General features: G+C 40.8%; 1 protein-coding gene across 1 annotated transcript in view; it reads left to right on the top strand.

Annotated features, from left to right (window-relative positions):
- NCKAP5 (NCK associated protein 5) overlaps nt 1–21,554 on the top strand; it is a gene marked incomplete at both ends in the record, with an annotated part of 755,695 nt that overhangs the window by 432,196 nt on the left and 301,945 nt on the right. The window contains one exon of the mRNA XM_080918408.1: nt 19,439–19,588. Coding sequence (XP_080774534.1) covers nt 19,439–19,588 — 150 coding nt within the window. The remainder of the gene's footprint in view (nt 1–19,438; nt 19,589–21,554) is intronic.

The following is a 21,554-nucleotide window of genomic DNA, read 5'->3' as shown; positions in this document are numbered from 1 at the left end:
TTCAGTGTTTGCAGTGAGTTAGTGTGTAGATGAGACCCATGGCTGGATATTCAGAGAAAAAAAATCATACTGTTGTAAACCTTGCTGAGGCAGGATGTTGGCTTCACTTCCCCATCATTTCCTTTCCTGTCCTCAAGCTGAGAAACCCCAGGTATCTGCATATGCCAGAAGGTAAATAGCCATTGGCTAAGGAGATGGCTCATTTGGTAAAATGTTTATAAGGCAAGAAACAGAATTTGAGTTCGGATCTGCAGCACACATGGAAATCAGTACAGATGTAGTGACCAATTCTTAGGATTTCAGCCCTGGGGAACCGAAGCCAGGTAGACCTCTGGAACTCACTGGCCACACCCATTAGAGCCTACTTAGAGTGTTCCTGTTTAGTGAAGGACAATTTCCCTCACTAACAGAAAATAACCAAAGACACGCAGCACTTGAGAAATGCCACTTAAGACTGACCTTTATCTTCAAATTAAACAGGTTTGTCCTCCACTCCTCCCTCTCTCTCTTACACACACACACACACACACACACACACACACACACACACACACAATTGACAACGATTACCATCATATCTGTTTATGTAAGCTTTGTCATTTGATAAAAACAATAATAAAGTCATGAGATGCTTCACAGATTAACTCAAAAGTACATTTGTCTGTGAGTATAAACATGAATAGAAGGCATCTTGATACTTTGTCAATTAACTCAACAACAGTGATAGCCACCCCTGGATCCTAAGATTTCTCCTGCCAAGTATTTACCAGAGCTGGATTCACTCCTGTGGAATGGGCCTCACACCCAAACAGGAAGTAGTAGAGCACTCCAATTATAGGAGTGGTAAACAAGCCCTTTATATCAACCACTCTAAGGCTCAGGAACATTGGGAGATAGCAGGAGGCAGAGAGGGTGGGGGAGAAAATGTAAAAACCAGAAAGGGTTCCAAGTCTCATCTATGCATAGCACAGTCATTGCAATCACAAAGTCACAGCTCCTTTGGGTGACTGTACCGTGTTGTCATAAGACTGGCTCCTCAACAGTCAGGCATGGAGGGAGCAGGGGTTCAAGGAGCCCTACCCCTCATTAGTGAACCTCTTGTTACTGACAGGTTAAAGGAGAAAGTGGGAGTCATTGCCTTCGATTGTGTACCAACTGATGAGGGTCTCAGGCACCAGTGAATAATTCCAATGTACTACACACATGGATGCTCTGGTAAAATTAAATGGGTCACAAAATGAAAACTAAAGACATGAATTTGAGAAAGGGACAGGTGAGGATGGAGAAGATTAATAGGAGTAGGAAGGAGATAAAAGAGAGTATTAGGGAGAGAGTAATAAGGATACATTATATACATGTGTGAAATTGTCAAATAAAATTAATCAATAGAAAAGAAGAGATTTTCTTTTATTTTTTAATCTTTATAGTGATTACCCTTGTCTTCAGATTTCTACTGCTGTGAAGAAAATCCATGACCACCACAACTTTTATAAAGGAAACATTTAATTGTGGCTGACTTATAGTTTCAGAGGTTTAGTTCATTTTTATCATGACAGAAGAAATGGGAGTACGCAGGCAGACATGGATCCTGGAGGAGCTGAGAGTCCAATATCTTCATTCACAGGCAGCAGAAGTCATAGCTTGAACATATGAGATTTTAATGCCTACCCCCATAGTAACACATTTGCTCCAGCAAGGCATGCATACTCCAACAAGGCCACATCTCTTAATAGTGATACTTCCTATGAGCCAAGAGTTCAAGCTCATGAACCTATGGGACATTCCTATTTAAACCACAACACTATTCACAACTTACTGCCCACGGAGATATCAAGCAACCTTTTCTAGGTGATGTTGCAGGTCCTTCTTCTGACCTATTACCTAATGTGTTTCTGCAGGCCATTCATTCCTCAGAGACATGGCGTGGAATGTGCTAACTATATCGGGCCCAAAAAAAAGGCACATAAAAATAATGCATTTTTTAAAGTGGAGAGGAAAATGTGCATATTGCGAAGAACACAGAGGGTTTTTTTGAGAGAACTCTTATAGGCAGATCTAATCCTAAATGCGTTATATATTATGTATTCCAAATCTCTAGTGGAATTCTAAGTATTTATCTTCTTAAATTGAGTGATTAAAATCATGGACTTATAAAGCTTGAAGAGTTTTGAGCTGTTCAGTGTTTGTGGACTTTGTTTAACTTGAAGGAGGTGTATGAGCTTGTGCCATGGAACACAGATGGGGTTCAAATGACAACCCAAGACATTGGTCCTGGTTCTCACCATCTACCTTTTTGAGGTGGGGTCTCTTTATAGTCTTGTGCTGTGTATTCCAGGATAGCTAGCCTGTGAGCTTCAAGGGATCTTCCCATTCCTGCCTCCTCCCCCACTTCACTATAAGAAAACTGGATTGCAAATGCTCACACTACTGTATCCTGGTTTTATGTGCTTCTTTGTTTTTCCAACACAAAGTCTCCCATATGTATGGCAAGCACTTTACCCATTGAACCATCCTCCCAAATTCCTGTGTTTGTCCAATGCAGTCAAAGCATGGCGAAGTTGAACAGAGTATTATATAATGCCTACCAGACGTACAACTTGACTGGAGCAGGGGGGAAGGGATGTAGATCTCACATGTCTATGTGTTCTCCACCTTCCTGAACTAACAACTGTACACTTGGCTTAGAGAAGAACAGCCTTTCAGTTGACAATGAGCCAGGGCTGGGATGCAGCTCATTCAAGAGAGAGCTTTTCTGGCATTAAGGGACCTGGATTTTGTCCTCAATACTATGTGAACCTGGCACATTCCTCTATGTCCAACACTTGGAAGACCGAAACAGAAGGAACTCCCTTGATTACATGGTGTGGTAGTGGAGGCCAGCCTGCTCTAAATATGACTCTTTCTCCAACCAAATAAGTTAAAACATACAGACAGAAAAACAGGGGTTGTCAGGCCTTAAGAATATTGGCTATAACCCATCAACTGTCATATCAAAACATTATAAATGTAATATAGTATCTTTCCCTCTGCCTTGAAGTGGGTTTCTTCAGGGTGCCTGTGGTCCTGGCTCAGACACTTACAGCAGCATGCTTGATAGGTGGGGTAGCAAAAGGAAGCAATGTCAAAAGTAAGGTTAAGCTTTGAGGTTAAGTTTTGTAACATGTGATTGGGCATCCACACCCACCTGCTGACCTGTATGTGTCCTTCTTTGGTCTTAAGAGTTTTTACTAAATTTATTTGTGTGTGTGCGGGGGGGGGGGGTGTGGGTGTGTTGTATGTTCAAATGCATTCACTATAGTGTACATGTGGACATCAGAGGACAACTTGCAAGCATCGCTTCTGTCCTTCCATTGTGGATCACACTGAGGTTGTCAGTTTTTTAAGTAAATTCTTTACCCACTGAGCCATCTTACTGCCCCTCATTGACTTTAATTAAGGGAGAAATTGTGAACTCATTTTGGTTAGCAGTTCCTATTTTTATGCCTTATTCTGGAATCTGGTGCGTATGTTTCCTTTTATCATTCATAAAAACAGAAACAGAAACATGTGTTGTCTATTAGGAGAGAAAGTTGGGGTACAGATATAGACCAGTCCTTTAGAATCTTTGTACAATTTTCTCTATAAGCCACCAAACAGCACTGGACTGTTAATGCATCTGCTCCACACATAGGAGCAGTTACAACCCCATGGGCCCTGGAGTCCCAAGTTTCGATGTGCAAACAGAAAAGCATCATTGCAGAAGCCAGCCTCTGACTTCAGTAGATGAAGTTGTGGTGTTTAATAAGCTGTGGGGAAATCTGTTTATCTCTCTGACCTACCCCTACCATTCCTGTGGCCTGCCATTAAGCACCTGTCCTTTTCATTTTCATGTGGGTACCATTTTCAACAATTTTATCTTTGTTTTCCTAATTAATAACAAAACTGGGCATGTCTCCCAGTACTAGAGTTGAGGAAGAGGAAACATTAGAAGTACAAGGTCATCTTAAATTACATATAGTGTGGTGAATTTGAAGAAACTGTGGGCTTCACAAGATCCTGTCTACACACACACACACATACATACACACACACACACACATAGACACATGCACACATACAGAGAGGGAGGGAGGAAGGAAGGGAGGGAGGGAGGGAGGTAGAGAAGGGGGTGAGAGAGAGCATTGTTTTGCCAGGAGAGGTAGTACTTGAGGGAGAGATGGGCCAGTCTTTGTGAATTCCAAGCCAGCCTAGACTACATTAATGAATTATAGGCCAGCTAAGGCTGCACAATGAAACTCTGTCTCAAAAAGAAATAGGTATTATTCCAAATTAGCACTGCCTAAACCCTTTGGAAAGTGAAGGTCATTTATATCTCCTGTTTGAGCTGTTAAACTTTGCATGTCAGTTTACCTGGAAGGTTCTCTAGAATAAAAGACTTCTGGCCCCACTCCCAGATACCAACTCACTGGGGCCAGAATTTGCCAAGGAATCTGCATCTGAGGTAAGCATTGCTCCTTTCCTCTGTCCTCCCCCTGTTGACTCCAAAGACAGTTGCATGTGGCATCAGAAGCCTTGAGAAAAGAATGTTAGTGATTTGACATTGTTAGGCAACCCGAATACTTAAAAAAAATACAAGATGGCTGTCAAACTCCAAGGTCATATCCATCACAGCTTTGTCAGCTCCCACGTGGCTCTTTCTGCATCATCTTCTTCCCCTTCTGAAAACTGCGCTCAAGCTCATAATCCTCACTGCATTGAATACCCTTCTGTCATCTCCCCCTTATCCCCACCAGGCATGCTCATGCAAACCCAGAAATAAACACAGATATCCATACACAGACTCATGCACAGAGAGGCACATACTGTACTCACAAATATGTACACAAATACAGACATATGTGCACACATGTATCATTTATGCACACCAAGGCACACATTCACATGTATACACACTCATGTACACAACACACACACAAGCACACACACACACACACACACACACACACACACACACTTCCTTCTCAGTAACATTTTACTTTGTCAGCGTGTGGAGAAATCTTGTCAGATGTGCCCTGTTCTCACTTCACCCTCCAGCTTCATCGTTGGCCCCAATTCCTCCCACTCCCCCCAGTTTCTTTCAGACTCTCCCAGTTAGATACCCACTTCCCTCTCCTGGCCACCCCTCTTTCTTTCCTGATAAGCTCCCCTGTTCATCCTGAGTACAGTGCTCATACACATTTGTGCATGAAGGATATAGGTCAGAATTCTTCAGTTTCTCACTTTGGTTTTTAAGATAAAAAGTCCCTCCATTGAACCTGGAGTTCACTGGTTGTCTAGCCTTCCTGGCTATCAAACCTCAAGGATTCTCCTGTCTCTGCTGTCCTGTCCCATTGCTTGGATTACAGGAGTGCACCACCCTGCCCAACTTTTTATGTGTAGTTTAAGGATCAAGCATGGTTCCCCATGCTGGTACAGTGCTGCACTCTAAGCTTTAAGTCTAGCCCTCTGCATTGCTTTCCCTTGAAGTACCTGGGGACTTCATCACATTCTGTACTGAGATGCCTGTGACATTTTCATTAACAGCAATCTTATTGCACGGTATGCTCCACAGAACGGGGACCATGTGTGCCTATACCCCCATGTCCCAGACTTCTTTTCACTGCCTGATTCATTACTGCTCATCACATATTGACTAGGTAGATAGATGGGATAACTCAATCATGAAGTCAGAGAACCTCATGGAACATTGGAGTCCTACTGGGACCCTGGCTGAAGGAAGCAAATCACTTGAAAGTCAATAAAACCCATTTGACTATCTCAGCAAAGGACTGCATGACCATTTCCCACCATATGTGCATTAATGTTTCATGAGTCAGGGTCTCACATAGCTCATGCTTGGCTCAGTTCTTGCCATGTAGCTGGGGATAACTTTGCCCTCCTGCCAACTGTTTGGATTACAGGTATTCACCACCATATCCAGTTTATCAAGTGTTGGGGATGGAATCTAGGGCTTCATGCATGGTAATCAGCTACTTTACAGATTCTATATCCCAGCCCCTCCTGCACATTTACTTAAGCCCCCTACTTTATAGAATGAAGCATCATCTTTCTGCCGATGTGGAGCTAGGCTACCTGGTCCTTGAACTAAATGAGCTCCCAGGACTATGATTCCTCAAAGTTAACCTGAATTAGCGTTGAGCTTGCATTGATTGATACTGTTTTACATAGGCCTGATGATTCGGAATGTTCCAGAAGAAAAGAAGAGCGTTCCCTCACTGGTGAATCATTGCCTTGCTTACCACTTAGAGAAATGAATGGCTGAGGGAGGCTTTATGTCCCGACAAGACAGAATTTGATTTAAACTCTTCAGTACTAACTGAGCATCTAAATCTTTACCTCCAAGGGGATGGCTCGTATTTGTTGAAGCAAACAAGATTATGGCTCTAGCCATACATGAAATATGTGGGGACAAGCATTGTTTGTGTAGCAGCTCGACTGCTGTGTGCTCTCTCTCTCTCCTCTTTAGCTCTCTCTCTATGTCTCTCTGTCTCTCTCTCTGGTGTGTGTGTGTGTGACTATCTCTTTTTGTCTCTTTATCTCTGTATCTGTCTCCCTGATTCTGTCTCTCACTTTCTCTGTTGCTCTGGTCTCTGTCTCTCTAGCTTTATCTACTTGTCTCTGTCTGTGGCTGTCTCTTTCTCTCTGTATCTTTCCATCTTTCCCTATCTTTCTCTCTATCCTGTTCTCCTGCCTCCATTTCCTCAGATCTTCTATTGTTCTGTCTCCTGTGTGTCACTCTTTGCATTTTTTTCTTTCTTACCCTTTTCTCTCTTCCCTTGGATCTTTAATCAGCAGAGGTACTAAACTTTCTTCTATTTTGTCTGATTGTGTGTTAGTTACACTCACGATTTTTTTTTTTCAAACGTGGACACGCTTTAATGAGTTTAGGATAAATTTAGAAGCTATGCAGCCTGAAATGAACAGCTGTGAACTGCTGATGGTGAGGCCACGTTTCCCTCGGGCTGCCTTCATTCATTTGCGTTTTGCTTGGCCTCTCCTAGAAAGCCCCTTAGATTTGTAATTTTTCAAAAATAATTTTTGCATTGATTTCTAATGAAAAAAATTGCATTTATTTCATTGTAATGTGTGTGCATGCTTGTGCCTTGGCCCATTTGTGGAAGTAGAGGACAACATGAAGGAGCTGATTTTTCTTCCACGAAAGGGTCTCAGGAATCCCAGGTAGGCTGTCAACGCTGAGAAGCAGACACCTTTGCCTGCTGCATCTTGCCATCATGCAGAAAGGAAGCTGAACCTCCAAAGCCTGACTCTAGAGCTGAGGTTTTCATAGTTTCAAAAGTAATATCTTTTGTTTAAAAAAAAAGATGGAGAAAAGAATTTATTGAAAATATTGTTGACCAAATAAGGAGGCAAATTTAGATTTTCAGACTAGATTTATATTCTTGCCCAAAGCAGAATACTTCTCACTGTCATATAAACGGGGAAGGTGTGGGGAAAGGTAGTAGAATTGTTTGTAGTTGATGAGGTCATCTTCTGCCTCTTTTGTATTTAGACACAGTCTTACATAGCTTGGCTTTGCTTCCAACTCACTATGCAGCAATATCTGATGGTTAAGCTTTGATTTTTGTGTTTTCTGAGATTCTCTGGAGGAATAGAACTGGTAGAAAATATTTTTCATATATGTAACATATGTGTGGAATTTATTAAAGTAGCTTATAGCCTGTGGTCCAGGTAGTCCAGCAATGGCTGTCTCCTAACATAAAGGCCAAGAATCATGTATTGAACAGTTCACAAGGCTAGCTGTTTCATCTGGTCTTCAGTATACTCTGAAATCCTGAACAAGGAAGCTCTTATACCAGCAAAGAACTGTCTCTGCAGCAGGATAGGTGAATGTGCCAGTGAGGGAGTGAGGGCGAGCAGGCAAAGAAGCAACAGCTTTCTTCTTCCCTACCCCTTGATATAGGCTGACACCAGTGTAATCCAGACTGAGAGTGAGTCTTTTCAACTCGGATGAGCCAGTCAAGAAAATTCTTCACAGATGTGTCCACATGTTCAGGTTTCAGTTGATTCCACATGTGCCCAAGTTGACGGGTAACATTAGCCATCACAGTTTTCCTTTCTCGCTCTCTCCCAGGTGCTGGGATTCACAGTCAACTTTATGTCCTTGTTTTCTAACAAGCCAGCTACACAGTGATGGGGAACAAAAACAAAAGCCACTAAACTTAATTTTGTAAGCTCTGAGTGCACACATTTCAGTTCCTAATGGCTGCCCAACATTGCTATACAAAGGCCTCCCAACTGGTCTGACTGCTAACAGTTCTAACTGCTGCACCTTGATCCACAGCATTTCCCATGGCAGCAGTTAGAATGGTGCTTCACTTACTTCACTTCCACTTCTTCTTGCTCTGAGTGGAAGCAGCGGTGCACTTGTATGTCTAACTTTGTATGCACACGCATGCAAATGCTATTGTAGAAGCCAGAAATCAATCTTGACTGTCATTCCTTAGATCCTATCTACCACATTTGTCTTCCTTTTATTTGTTCTGGAGACAGGTTCACTGACTGGCGGTGAATTTGCCTTGTAGAACAAACAGGCTGGCCACCAGTGAGCCACAAGGATCCTCCAGGTCTCCATTTTCCCAGTGTTGGGATTATACCTGTGGAGCAACATCACTAGCTTTGGCTTTACAGGTCAAACTATTAAACAGTAGTGAGGGGTTTTTTGTTTTATTGTTGTTGTGGCGGTTATTGTTTACTTATTTTTTTATTTGAGAATTGCTTGAGGATTTCAGTGTTTGTTGAAATCCCATCCCCCAATCCTTCCCTGTTCTTCCTACCACATTCCACTCCCAATTTCATAGAATTGTCTTCATTTGAGCTGAAAGAGTTCGAAACCCCATGGGAAGAACAAAATTATCAACTAACCAAACCCACCACAGCTCCCAGGGACTAAAACACCAAACAATGAGCACACATAAAAAGACCCATGGCTCCAGGTGCATATGCAGCAGAGGATAGCATTCTCTGACATCAATGGGAGAAGAGGTTTTTGGTACAGTGAAGGCTCGTTTTCCCAGTATAGGGGAACGCCAAGGTGCTGAGGTCGGAGAGGGTGATTGGCTGAGGGAGCACCTTCATGGAAGCAATGGGAGGAGGAGGGGAATGGGATTGTGGGAAAGGAATAACATCTAAAATGTGAATGCAGAGAATATTCAATGAAAAAGTTGGAAAAAAAAAAAGGACACACTCAGTGCACTTTGTGATTCCCAGGATGGGGATGGACATAGGGTATCTTCTGGAGCATAGTCAGCCTCTCAGGGGACACATCCCTGAAGAAATTCTCACTCTTTCAGCAGTCATCAGTTATCAGTAATTCTTCAACCACCCTTCTGTGTCTGTGGGAGGCATTTGCTGGCTTGATCTTGTGCAGGTCTGACATATACTGTTATATCCTCTGTGCTTTTGGACACACGCTCTAGAAATCAACTACACACAGGTCTTCATGCTTACAAGGCAAGCCTTTACTTACTAAGTTAACCGTGTCCCCAGCTTTCTTTCCTGTTCAGCTTTTTCTTGCATCTCTTTGTCTCCAGCACAGAGGTCCTCTCTATTTGACCCACAAGGAGAATGCTGCCTCCTCTCAGCATTTGCTTCAGTGTTCCTTCTGCATGTATCGTCCCTCCCCCAGAGCCCATCCTTCTCATCGTTTGGTAACTGCACAGAAGGGCAGCTGCTCTGGTGGTTCCATTCCTGTGTCACCGAATCTCCCCCCATACTGTCCCTAGTTATAGCTCACCCGTCAGAGGGCTCTGTTGGAGCTGTGCTTCCATAGCACTTGCCACTGGCAAGAGTTCTGTCACCGTGACAGTTAGCTTGCTACTTGTCATGTTTCCCAACATTGACTGTGATTCCATTGATTATAAAGACTCTGTTTTATTTTTCCTGTCTTAAGCACATAGATCAATAATTTTTATGCTGTTTAAAAGAAAAATCACCCCCCCAAAAAAAAACCCCAAACCTCTCTGTGCTAATGGAAAAACAACAACAAACCAAAAAAAATTTTTTGTGCTGAGTACATTAAAGAACTGTGTTTGGACTCTTGCTAGAAATCTCTTTTCTTGTGCTTTGACTGTGAAGTGCACCCCTGCCCCATATGCCCATGCGTTCAAACATTTGGTCCCTGGTGGTGGTATTCTTTGTGAAGGCCATAGAATTTGGCGGAGATGGAGCAGTCCTAGAGGAAATAGGACACTGGGAGGTGGGCTCTGAGGTTCTGAAGCCCAGTCTCATTTGGTTTTTCCCTCTCTGCTTCCTAAGTGTGGCTACAGTGTGGCTAGTTAGCTTCCTGACATTCTGACATTATGGTTTGTTTTGATTTGCTTTTATATTTTAGGCATTTTTGTTGGTAAATTGGCTATTTCTGGCATCCCTCAAAGCATATGCTGGCAAACAGGGTAGTTAGCATTCATGAGTTTAAAGAATGCTAGAATTTGCCTAGTAGAGATGCTATATTTGGGCATAAGGGGGGTATCTTTCTTTTTTTTTTTTTTTTTTTTAATCATTATGCACAATTCTTTTGCTATAATTTATTTTTTAACAACTTTATTTTACAAAACAAAGATAAATGTACAGATTTTAAGCATTTTTGCATAAAATTATACAATACATTTTTGTCAGTACTTTTTTTTTAAAGGTTTGATAGTGTGATAAAGATCCCACCAGTAACAATGAGCATAAAGTACATGTAAAACAAGATGCAAATTGGAAATAGTCAAAGTTTTCTCAGTGTGTAAAGATTTTTTTTTTTTTTTTTTTTTTTTTTTTTACAATGAGCAGACAGTACAAATAATACAGGGTACAACCCGGAATTTGTCAATGTGTTCTTGGTGGGTAAGGATTGAGCATGACTATTTTTTTTTTTTGTTTTGTTTTCTTTATTTTTTGGACTTCATACAGTCTGTGAGTTGTTTCTGGGGCAGTACGAGCCTCTCGGGTTAGCATACCACTATCAGTGACTGCATATTATGTCTGTTCTACTGTGACTCGGTTATCTCACTCAGGATAATATTCTCTAGATGCAGCCATTTTCCTAAGAATTTGGTTAAGTCATTGTTTCTGGTGGCTGAGTAGTATTCCATTGTGTAAATGTACCACAATTTTTGTATCCATTCATCTTCTGAAGGACATCTGGGTTCTTTCCAGCTTCTGGCTATTATAAATAGAGCTGCTATGAACATTGTGGTGCATATATTTTTGTTGTGTAATAAGGTGTCTCTGGGGTATATGCCCAGAAGTGGAATAGCTGGGTCTTCAAGTAGTATTATGTCCAATTTTCTGGGGTATCACCAGACTGATTTCCAGAGTGGTTGTATTAGTTTGCAACCCCACCAACAGTGGAGAAGTGTTCCTCTTTCTCCGCAACCTCGCCAGCATCAGTTATCATCTTAGTTTTGGATCTTGGCCAATCTTATTGGTGTGAGGTGAAATCTCAGGGTTCTTTTGATTTGCATTTCTCTGATGGCTAAGGATGTCGAGCACTTCTTCAGATATTTCTTAGCCATTCGATATTCCTCAGCTGAGAATGTTTTGTTTAGCTCTGTACCCCATTTTTTAATAGGGTTATTTGATTCTCTGGTGTCTAGCTTTTTGAGTTCTTTGTATACCTTAGATATTAGGCCTCTATTTGATGTGGGGTTGGTAAATATCTTTTCCCACTCTGTGGGCTGCAGTTTTGTTTTCTTGACAGTGTCCTTAGCCTTACAGAAACTTTGCAATCTCATTAAGTCCCATTTGTTAATCTTTGACCTTAGAGCTTGAGCCATTGGTGTTTTGTTCAGAAAATTTTCTCCTGTGCCTATGTGTTCTAAGGTTTTCCCTAGTTTCTCATCTAATAGTGTCAGTGTATCTGGTTTAATGTGGAGATATTTGATCCACTTACACTTGAGCTTTGAACAAAAAGATAAGAAAGGGTCTATTTTCATTCTTTTGCATGCTGAGTGCCAGTTGGACGAGCAGCATTTGTTGAATAGGCTGTCCTTTTTCCATTGAATGTTTACAGCTCCTTTGTCAAAAATCAACTGACCATATATATGAGGGCTAATTTCTGGATCTTCTATTCTATTCCATTGATCCACATGCCTATTTCTGTACCAGTACCAAGCAGTATTCAGCACAATTGCCTTGTAATATAGCTTGAGGTCAGGGATAGTGATTCCCACAGATGTTTTCTTGTTGTGGAGGATGGATTTTGCTATTCTAGGTCTTTTGTTATTCCATATGAAATTGCACATTGATCTTTCCAATTCCATGAAGAACAAGGTTGGAATTTTGATGGGGATGGCATTGAATCTGTAGATTGCTTTTGGTAGGATGGCCATTTTTAAAATGTTGATCTTTCCAATCCATGAGCATGGGAGATCTTTCCATTTTCTGAGATCTTCCTCAATTTCCTTCTTTAGAGGTTTGAAGTTCTTGTCATACAGATCTTTCACTTGCTTAGTTAGAGTCACACCAAGGTATTTCATACTTTTTGCGATGATTGTGAAGGGTACCTTTTCCCTAATTACTTTCTCCACATGTTTGTCCTTTGAGTATATGAAGGCTACTGATTTGTTTGAGTTCATTTTGTATCCAGCCACTTTGCTGAACTTGTTTATCAGCTGTAGGAGTTCTCTGGTGGAATTTTTGGGGTCACTTAAGTACACTATCATGTCATCGGCAAAGAGTGATATTTTTATCTCTTTCTTTCTGATTTGTATCCCCTTGATCTCCTTTTGCTGTCTAATTGCTCCAGCCAGGACTTCCAGTACTATGTTGAATAGGTAGGGGGAGAGTGGGCAGCCTTGTCCAGTCCTTGATTTTAGTGGGATTGCTTCAAGTTTCCCACCGTTAAATTTGATGTTTGCTGTATATTGCTTTTATTATGTTTAAGTATGGACCTTGGATTCCTGTTCTTTCCAGGACTTTTAACATGAAGGGGTGTTGAATTTTGTCAAATGCTTTCTCAGCATCTAGAGAGATGACCATGTGATTTTGTTCTTTGAGTTTGTTCATATGGTGGATTACATTGATGGATTTCCTTATATTAAACTATCCCTGCATCCCAGGGATGAAGCCTACTTGGTCATGGTGAATGATCATTTTGATGTGTTCTTGGATTAGGTTTGCAAGGATTTTGTTGAGTATTTTTGCATCAATATTCATAAGTGAGATTGGTCTGAAGTTCTCTTTCCTTGTAGGGTCTTTGTGTGGTTTAGGTACGAGGGTTATTGTAGCCTCAAAAAATAAGTTAGGTAGAATTCCATCTGATTCCATCTTTTGGAATAGTTTGGAGAGTATTGGTGTTATATCCGCAATAAATGTCTGATAAAATTCTGCACTGAACCTGTCTAGACCTGGCCTTTTTTTGGTTGGGAGGCTTTTAATGACTTCTATTTCTTTAGCTGTTATAGGGTTATTTAGATGGTTTACTTGGTCCTGGTTTAACTTTGGGATCTTGTATCTGTCTAGGAATTCGTCCATTTCCTCCAGATTTTCCAATTTTGTGGAGTATAAGATTTGTTGTAGGATCTGATGATTTCTTGAATTTCCTCAGTTTCAGTTGTTATGTCTCCACTTTCCTTTCTGATTTTGTTAATTTGTATACTCTCTCTTTGCCCTCTAGTTAGTCTGGCTAGGGGTTTATCAATCTTGTTGATTTTCTCAAAGAACCAACTCTTGGTTTTGTTTTTTTCAATGGTTCTTTTTGTTTCTATTTGGTCTCTTTCTGCCCTAATTTTGGTTATTTCTTGCCGTCTACTCTTTTTGGGTATATCTGCTTCCTTCTGTTCTAGGGCTTTTAGCTGTGCTGTCAGGTTGCTGATGTGAGCTCTCTCCAGTTTCTTTTTGGAAGCACTTAGGGCTATGAGTTTTCCTCTCAGTACTGCTTTCATTGCATCCCATAGGTTTGGGTATGTTGTGTTTTCATTTTCGTTGAATTCTAGAAAATCCTTAATTTCTTTTTTTATTTCTTCTTTGACCCTGCTATCGTTAAACAGAGCGTTGTTTAGTTTCCATGTGTATGTGGGCTTTTTGTTGTCTTTGTTGTTGTTAAAGACCAGCCGTAGACCATGGTGACCTGAGAGGATGCATGGGAGTGTTTCAATCTTCTTATATCGATTGAGGCTCGTTCTGTGTCCAATTATATGGTCATTTTTCGAGAAAGTGCCATGGGGTGCTGAGAAGAAGGTGTATTCTTTTACTTTAGGATGATATGTTCTGTATATATCTTATTAATTCTAGTTGGTTCACAGTCTCTGCTAGCTTTGTAGTGTCCTTGTTCAGTTTCTGTTTCCATGATCTGTCCATTGGTGAGAGTGGGGTATTAAAGTCTCCCACTATTATTGTGTGAGGTAAAATGTATCTTTTGAGCTTTAGTAGGGTTTCTTTTATGAATGTGGGTGCTTGTTTATTTGGAGCATATATCTTAAGGATTGAGAGTTCCTCCTGACAAATTTCCCCGGTAATGAGTAAAAAGTGTCCTTCCTTATCTTTTTTGATAACTTTTGGTTGTATATTTACTTTACTCGATATTAGAATAGCCACTCCAGCTAGCTTCTTGGGGCTGTTTGCTTTGAAGTTTTTTCCCACCCTTTTTCTCTGAGATAGTGTCTGTCTTTGTTTCTGAGATGAGTTTCCTGTATGCAGCAAAAGGCTGGATTTTGTTTATGTATCCAGTCTGATAGCCTATGTCTCGGTATTGGGGAGTTGAGTACATTTATGTTAATAGATATCAAGGAATAGTTGTTTCTGTTTCTTGCCATTATTGCTTTTGTGGGTTGAGTTGTGTCTGTGTCTTTTTCTTCTTTTAGTTTTCTTGTTTAGGAGTTTTCTTGTTTTTACTAGGCTGTATTTTCCCTCATTGTATTGGGTTTTCTACCTATAATTCATTGTAGTGCTGGGTTTGTGGTCAGATATTGTGTAAATTTTGATTTGTCTTGAAATATCTTCATCTCTCCATCTATGGTGATTGATAGTTTTGCTGGGTATAGCAGCTTGGGCTGGCACTTGTGCTCTCTTAGGGTGTGCATGATGTCTGTTCAGGCTCTTCTAGCTTTCATAGTCTCGGTTGAGAAATTGGGTGTGATTCTGATTGTTCTGCCTTTATATGTTACCTGACCTTTTTCCCTTACTGCTTTTAGTATTCTTTCTTTGCTTTGGGCACTTGGTGTTTTTACTATTATGTGTCGGGAGGTATTTCTTTTCTGGTCCAACCTATTTGGAGTTCTGAAGGCTTCTTTTATGCTCGTGGTCATCTCATTCTTGAGGGTAGGGAAGTTTTCTTCTACAATTTTGTTGAAGATATTTACTGTTCCTCTTAGTTGATACTCTTCTCCCTCTTCTATTCTTATTATCCTTAGGTTTGGTCTTCTCATTGTGTCTTGGATTTCCTGGACATTTTGGGTTAGGATCTTTTTGTTTTTTGCATCTTCTCTGGCTGTTTTGTCTATGTTTACAATGTTGTCTTCTGCCCCCGAGATTCTCTCTTCTACCTCTTGTAATCTATTGGAAATGCTTGCTTCTGTGACTCCTGATTTCTTTTTTAGGTGTTATACCTCTAGGGTTATCTCTTTTAGTGTTTTTTTTATTGTGTCAATTTTCGTTTTAAATTCCCTCTTCCATTCCTTCATCTCTTTGGTTCTGTTTTCCTCTAGTTCTTTGAGTGTTTTTCTTGTTTCCTCTTTAAAAGCTTCTGAATCTTTTTGCTTTTCCTCCCGTTCTTGTTTAAGTATCTCTATCAGCATCTTGAGTTATGATTTCAGGTCTGTGTCTTTTTTTTCTGGAGTGTTTGGCATTCCAATGTTTGCTGTTATGGGAGAGCTGGGTTCTGGTGTTGCCAGGTTGTCTTGGTTTTCTTGGGATATACTCTTTCGCTTTCCTCTTGCCATTTTGTTGTCAGTGATATGTTCTAGCCTTTCCCTTGTATCTGGTCTGTGTCCCTGGATCTCCACTGGTCCAGGTGCCAGATGGGTCGAGCCCTGTTCTATGCCTCAGAGTCGCCGGGTGGGAACAGAATTTCCAAAGTTGTGTTCCTGGTACCTGGATCAGGCAGGGCAGGTTGTGGTGTCTGTGTGCACTCCACAGAGGTCTCTCTGCTCCCTGTCTGCCTATATCTCCTACTCACCAGTCTTTCAACCTTTAGGAGCTGCCAGTCCGAGTGGCAGATTGGCTGGGCTCTGTTCTGCGCCCTCAGGGGGTATCTTTCTATCGTCAGTTTCAGTAGTAAACTGTTAACAGTATATATTTTCCATGATAGCTTTACACAAAATCATGCAGGAATCTGGGTGAGATATTAATTGTCTTGTAGAACTATTATGATGAAATTTAGTACATGCTAATTGTTCATGACAATGATTGGAACACAGCTCCTGTGAGTAATGAGAATTGACTACATACACAATGTTTATAAATGCTGGCAAACTTATGTAGGGGACAAAGAGAAATTATTAAGACTTACTGAGCATTAAGTGGCCTAATATGCCCTTCACATTCTATATTTGTGTTTTCCCTTTGTCTTAATTAACTGTGAAATTCTAACATGCATGCACGCATGCTTGTCCCACAGACACATATAAAGTTTAGAGAACATCTTATGACAGTCAGTTTCCTCCTTTGACCATGTGGGTCCTGGAGATTGCATTCAGGTCACCAGGCTTCTTGGTCAGTGCCTGTACATACTGAGACACCTCCCTGACCCTGATATTCAATCTCAAAAGAGAAGCACATAATCTTTTTTTTCTTCAAAGTTGAGTTGTTAATAAAATGCATACAGTTCTGGGCTTTATCATGGGGTAGGCAGTCTGGCCAGTACTGAAGCTGTGGAGAGTCACAGGTAGGAAAACACCATGGGTCCCTGTCTTTGTTCCTTTTGTTCAGGGTCTCCTCACATCGCTTTCCTCAGGTACTATCTATCCACTTTGGGTGTTTATTGTAACTATAGAAACAACAGCTTATTATTTGGCCTTCCAACACCTCCTCAGAAGTGGGATCACAGGTACCACCATACTTGACCTATTCTGTAGGGGATTAGGGATAGAACTCAGGAACTTGTGTTTGCAAGGCAAACATTTTATGAACTGAGCCATCTCCCCAACCAAGCATTGTCACTGTCTTAATCCACAGTGTGTTTATTGTATACAGAGATCATAGATAAAACTATATTCAGAAATGTTCACAAAACAAACTAGCCTGAATCAATCTCATGGTGAAGTGTTTTATACATGTGGTATTATGCATATAGACATATATGCTGTATATGCATATGCACTATAAGGTACACGTTTTTACATATTTCATAATGTATTTAAAATATGTTAAAAGTCAGTGGATCCTTCAAAGCATCTTGGTGAATGCTGTCCTAGAATCCATGGCTCCCCTGGTATTGTATCCTTCTAAATAGATAACATGAGTTCCTTTAAGGAAGGGATCATCATGTTTTGCTTTGGTATATCCAGATGATCTTAACTTACTACTAAGCATAAAGTCTACCAGTAATGGATAATCCAGTTTGGCCCAAGTGGTTGGCAACCTGCTATACCAGATCTTAGATTCTACAGTGTGTGTTGGGAGTTACATAGCATATTAAGTTCGTTTTACCTGGTGTGTGATTCAGGGCCCATGGTATATTACACAATAGATGGAATATTGTTCATATGGTGCTTTTTATCTTTTTGTATATTTTTGTGTTACGTGTGTCTCTGTGTGCATGTACATTAATGCATATGCAGCTGAGGGGGCAAAGAACACCTTGGGGTGTTGGTCCTCAGCTTTCTCCTTGCTGGGATGGACTTTTTTGTTCACTGCCGTGTGTGAGGCTAGGTGGCCTCATGCCTCCCTGGATTCTCCTGTCGCTGCCTTCTGTCTTACTCTGGCAATATAAACATACAAGATTGTCTCTGGCTTTAACATAAGTTATGAGAATTAGAGCTCAGGGCCCCCCCTTGGGTAGAAAGCACTTTTACCTGCTCAGCCATCTCTATCACCCATTATATGATGTTCTCTTGGTATTTTTTTTTCCTTTGAAAGCAAGAGCTAAGGAAAGTCTCAAATTAACACTTCGCAACTTCCAAAAAGCTGTCAGAGACACAGTTGAGTGTGGAGCTTCCAACAGGGAGGCAAGATAAGACAACAGCACTTTATGTCTGCCTTGGGGCTGTACAACAAATCCTGAAGTGTTAGAAGGGGGACACAGGGGTTCTTAGAAAGTGGGTTATTCTTGGCTGACGTAACTATTTGTTTTGAGCATGAAGTTCTACCTGGCTGCAGAGACAGCTCACGAGAACATGCACTTTTTCTGCAAACATAAAGATCTGAGTTCATATACCAAGAGCCCATGTAAATTGCATACTGACATACATGCAAGCCAGCCGAAAACTGCAGCATTAAAAGGTGGAGAAAAGGGATGCCCAGATCAAACTGAATCATTGAATAAGGTAAAGAACGGTAAAGAATGATTCTCACCATCAGCCTGTGTCTTTTACATCATGCATTTACACATGGATACATGCATGCATTTATGCCTCCATTCATTTATGCCACATACATCCTGCCCATACATGTGCAAAAGCATATATATACATGCATATCGTGCACAAATAAAAATGGAATAAAAATTCTGAAATTACTATTTTAAAATTTTATATTGATTTTTCCTTGGATTACTTAATCTGTTATAAGTCCATTGAATTTTAGGATTTTCTTTGCCTTTTTCAACTAAAGGTATCAAGCCAGGTGAATTTTTCTCAGCTTAAGGCATAGTTCAATTGTATTGTGTTAATATGAATAGAATAACTGTATGATTGTCCCTGAAGCTTGACAACCTGTGTAGATTCTCCAACTGGGCAGATAACATACATTTTCAGATACAGCAGCCCTATGTCTTTACTTCACCACAGTTTAGGGGAAAAACAAAACAAAACAAAAAAACCAACAATTGTAAGGTAAGACAGGGAAGACAGTACAATTAATAAAGTATTAATTGTTTTAACTTAATTTGCTAGCATGAGTACCTTAGTGCAGTACACCGATTCCATGTAAAATGCTTAGGCATGGTGGTGTTTGCTTGTAATCCCAACACTGGGGACATGGGAAAAGACAGAACCCTGGGGCTTTCTGTCAGCTAGTCTTGCTTAATTGGTGGAGTTATTATTGGTGAGAGTTCTTGTCTCAAAAAAGTTATGGGCCTCCATTATACATGTGCACACATGTGCGTGTGTGTACACATTGTGAACACTTGCATGTGTACATTTTCCACAGACAGAATAAAAGTCTACTGTGTTCACTAATATAAGCACTGCTCACCTTACTTACAAAATTTGTCTCTATTTCAGCCTTCTCCCTTTAGATTTGCTACATCCCTGCTGTAGATGAGTGAAGACAGTGCTGTCTTTCTTTCTGATTTCAGGAAAGCGCATCTGAAGAAGAGAGAAAAGAGCAAGCAACACTAGGTGATCTCCATGTGGTGGCCCAGGACGACTCAAGAAGTGAGCACAGCAGTACTGAGGAGGGGAAAGAAGACAGTAGACTTCTCCTGAAGAGACTTAGGGCTCTGGAGGTAAGCCACCAGCCATCCACTCACTATGAAGAAAACCTGCAGCACGGGCACTGATTGAGAGTCCAAGTCTTCCTCTCTCTGTTCTCCCAGACTGACACAGTCACCACTCTGCCACTAGAATCCCTCCCTCCACAGTGGACACAGTTTAAATTCTCTGCCCTGGAAAGGTCTTGACCCAGTAAAGCCCAGCTGTATTGCCTTCAAAAGAAAAAAGAGGAGAACAGCTCACTTCTAATCATAGTCTCTAAAATTGTGAGCACTTCAGTCAGGGGCTATAGAACACTTGACTTTCTTCTAATGCCTCATAACATGGATACATGTGTGAATGAAGGACCATAGGATCCAATAGTATATGCAGTGTTTGTGAAAGTTGTGTATATGCTTAGATACAGATTGATCCATTTCATTTGGAGATAAGGCAAGTGTTGATATCAACAGATAAGATACACACATAAAGAATCAGCACCAAGGACAGCGGTCTTTGAAGGCAACTTCAATGCACCAGAGTGAAAGCTCCAGATGGTCTAACTTACAGGCATTTATATCACTTTGGCTGTTCATTTATCAGTTTTCCTACCTATCATCAGAGAGCTTCTTGCTTACTTGTTCCTGTTTGAGTATTTGACACTCTAGATTTTTTAGATATTTGAGTCCTAAGTGAAGATAATAACTTGACCTACCCCAGAGGATCATTTAGAAAGAGAGTCTAAGTGAAGGGTGTATATGTATAAATGTAAATATTTGGTTGGACTTGGGTATGTCTATGAAAAAATGTCTTGATTGCCTTGATTGGTTGTCTTGTGCTTGCCCACTATGATCAACACAATTCCCTAGACAGGAGGTTCTGAACTCTCTAAACGTGGAGAGACAGTGTGAGACAGAATGAGGGAGAGTGAAACAGAGCCAGAGGGGGGGCAGAGAGACAGAGAGACAGAGAGACGGAGAGACAGAGAGCGAGTACACAAACACACTTACAAGACATATAAACATACTCTGTTCTTGACTCTGGATGTGACTAGCTGCCCCATGCCCCCATCACTGTGATGCCCCATGCCCCTTCCACTGTGATGGAAGCCTCTTCCTGCTGCCCGTGTGTGAATCAAGATGTAGAACTCTAAGCTACCTCTTTAGAACCATGTCTGCTTGGATGTTGCTGTGTTTCCAGCCATGGTGATAATGGACTAAATTATGGAACATAATTATGAAACATGACTTGAGCTCTAAGTTGTAAATCCTTTCTTCTCTGTTTTGCTCTTTATCAGAGTATTTTATCTCAGAATGGGAAATAAAATTAGAATATCCATCTCATAAATATACAGTCATGCCTAGGGATGTAGTGCAGTTGGTAATGGGCTTGACTGTTCTGCATGTAATTCTGAGATCTGACTATAGTATTATAAAAAAAAAATTAGGTGTGATGGTACAGACCTAAAATCCTGCCAGAAATTGAGGCAGGAAGAAAAGAAATTCAGGAGTTTCAGGATAACCTGGGCTACATGAGAACAAGCAACCAGATAACTGAAAGCAAAGGAAAATTAATAAAATCATAGTTCTCTTGTAGGGCCCACAGAAACTGGAATATATTCATAATATGCAGAACCAGGATGAGGAGCATGTGGCCTTGCTCCCTGCTTACTGCCCACGACTCTGCCTCTGATACCTGGTATCCCTTAGAGGGAGCACTGGCCTTTAGATTCTTATCTCCTTAAGGCAAAGAGCACTGGAGCCAGATTCTCTGAATTTTGTTTGAATACTTCAAAAACTTCAGTTACCTAATCTCTTTCTGTTTTCTATCCTTGCTTGAAAAAAAAAAAGAAGATAATAATAGTACACAACCTTCCTAAAAAGCAGTGAGATTAAACTGCTTATAATGTCTACAATTGCCTTATACTTGGTCCCATCTTTGTTCCAGTTTTATCTCTGTTGCTGTGATAAAAATACCATGGAGTAAAAGCAATTGGAGAGG

The sequence above is a fragment of the Micromys minutus genome, assembly GCF_963924665.1.
Source record: "Micromys minutus genome assembly, chromosome: 6".
In the NCBI taxonomy this organism is placed as follows: domain Eukaryota; kingdom Metazoa; phylum Chordata; class Mammalia; order Rodentia; family Muridae; genus Micromys; species Micromys minutus.
Note: the sequence above shows the minus strand (reverse complement) of the source record. Positions and strands in the feature narration are given on the sequence as shown.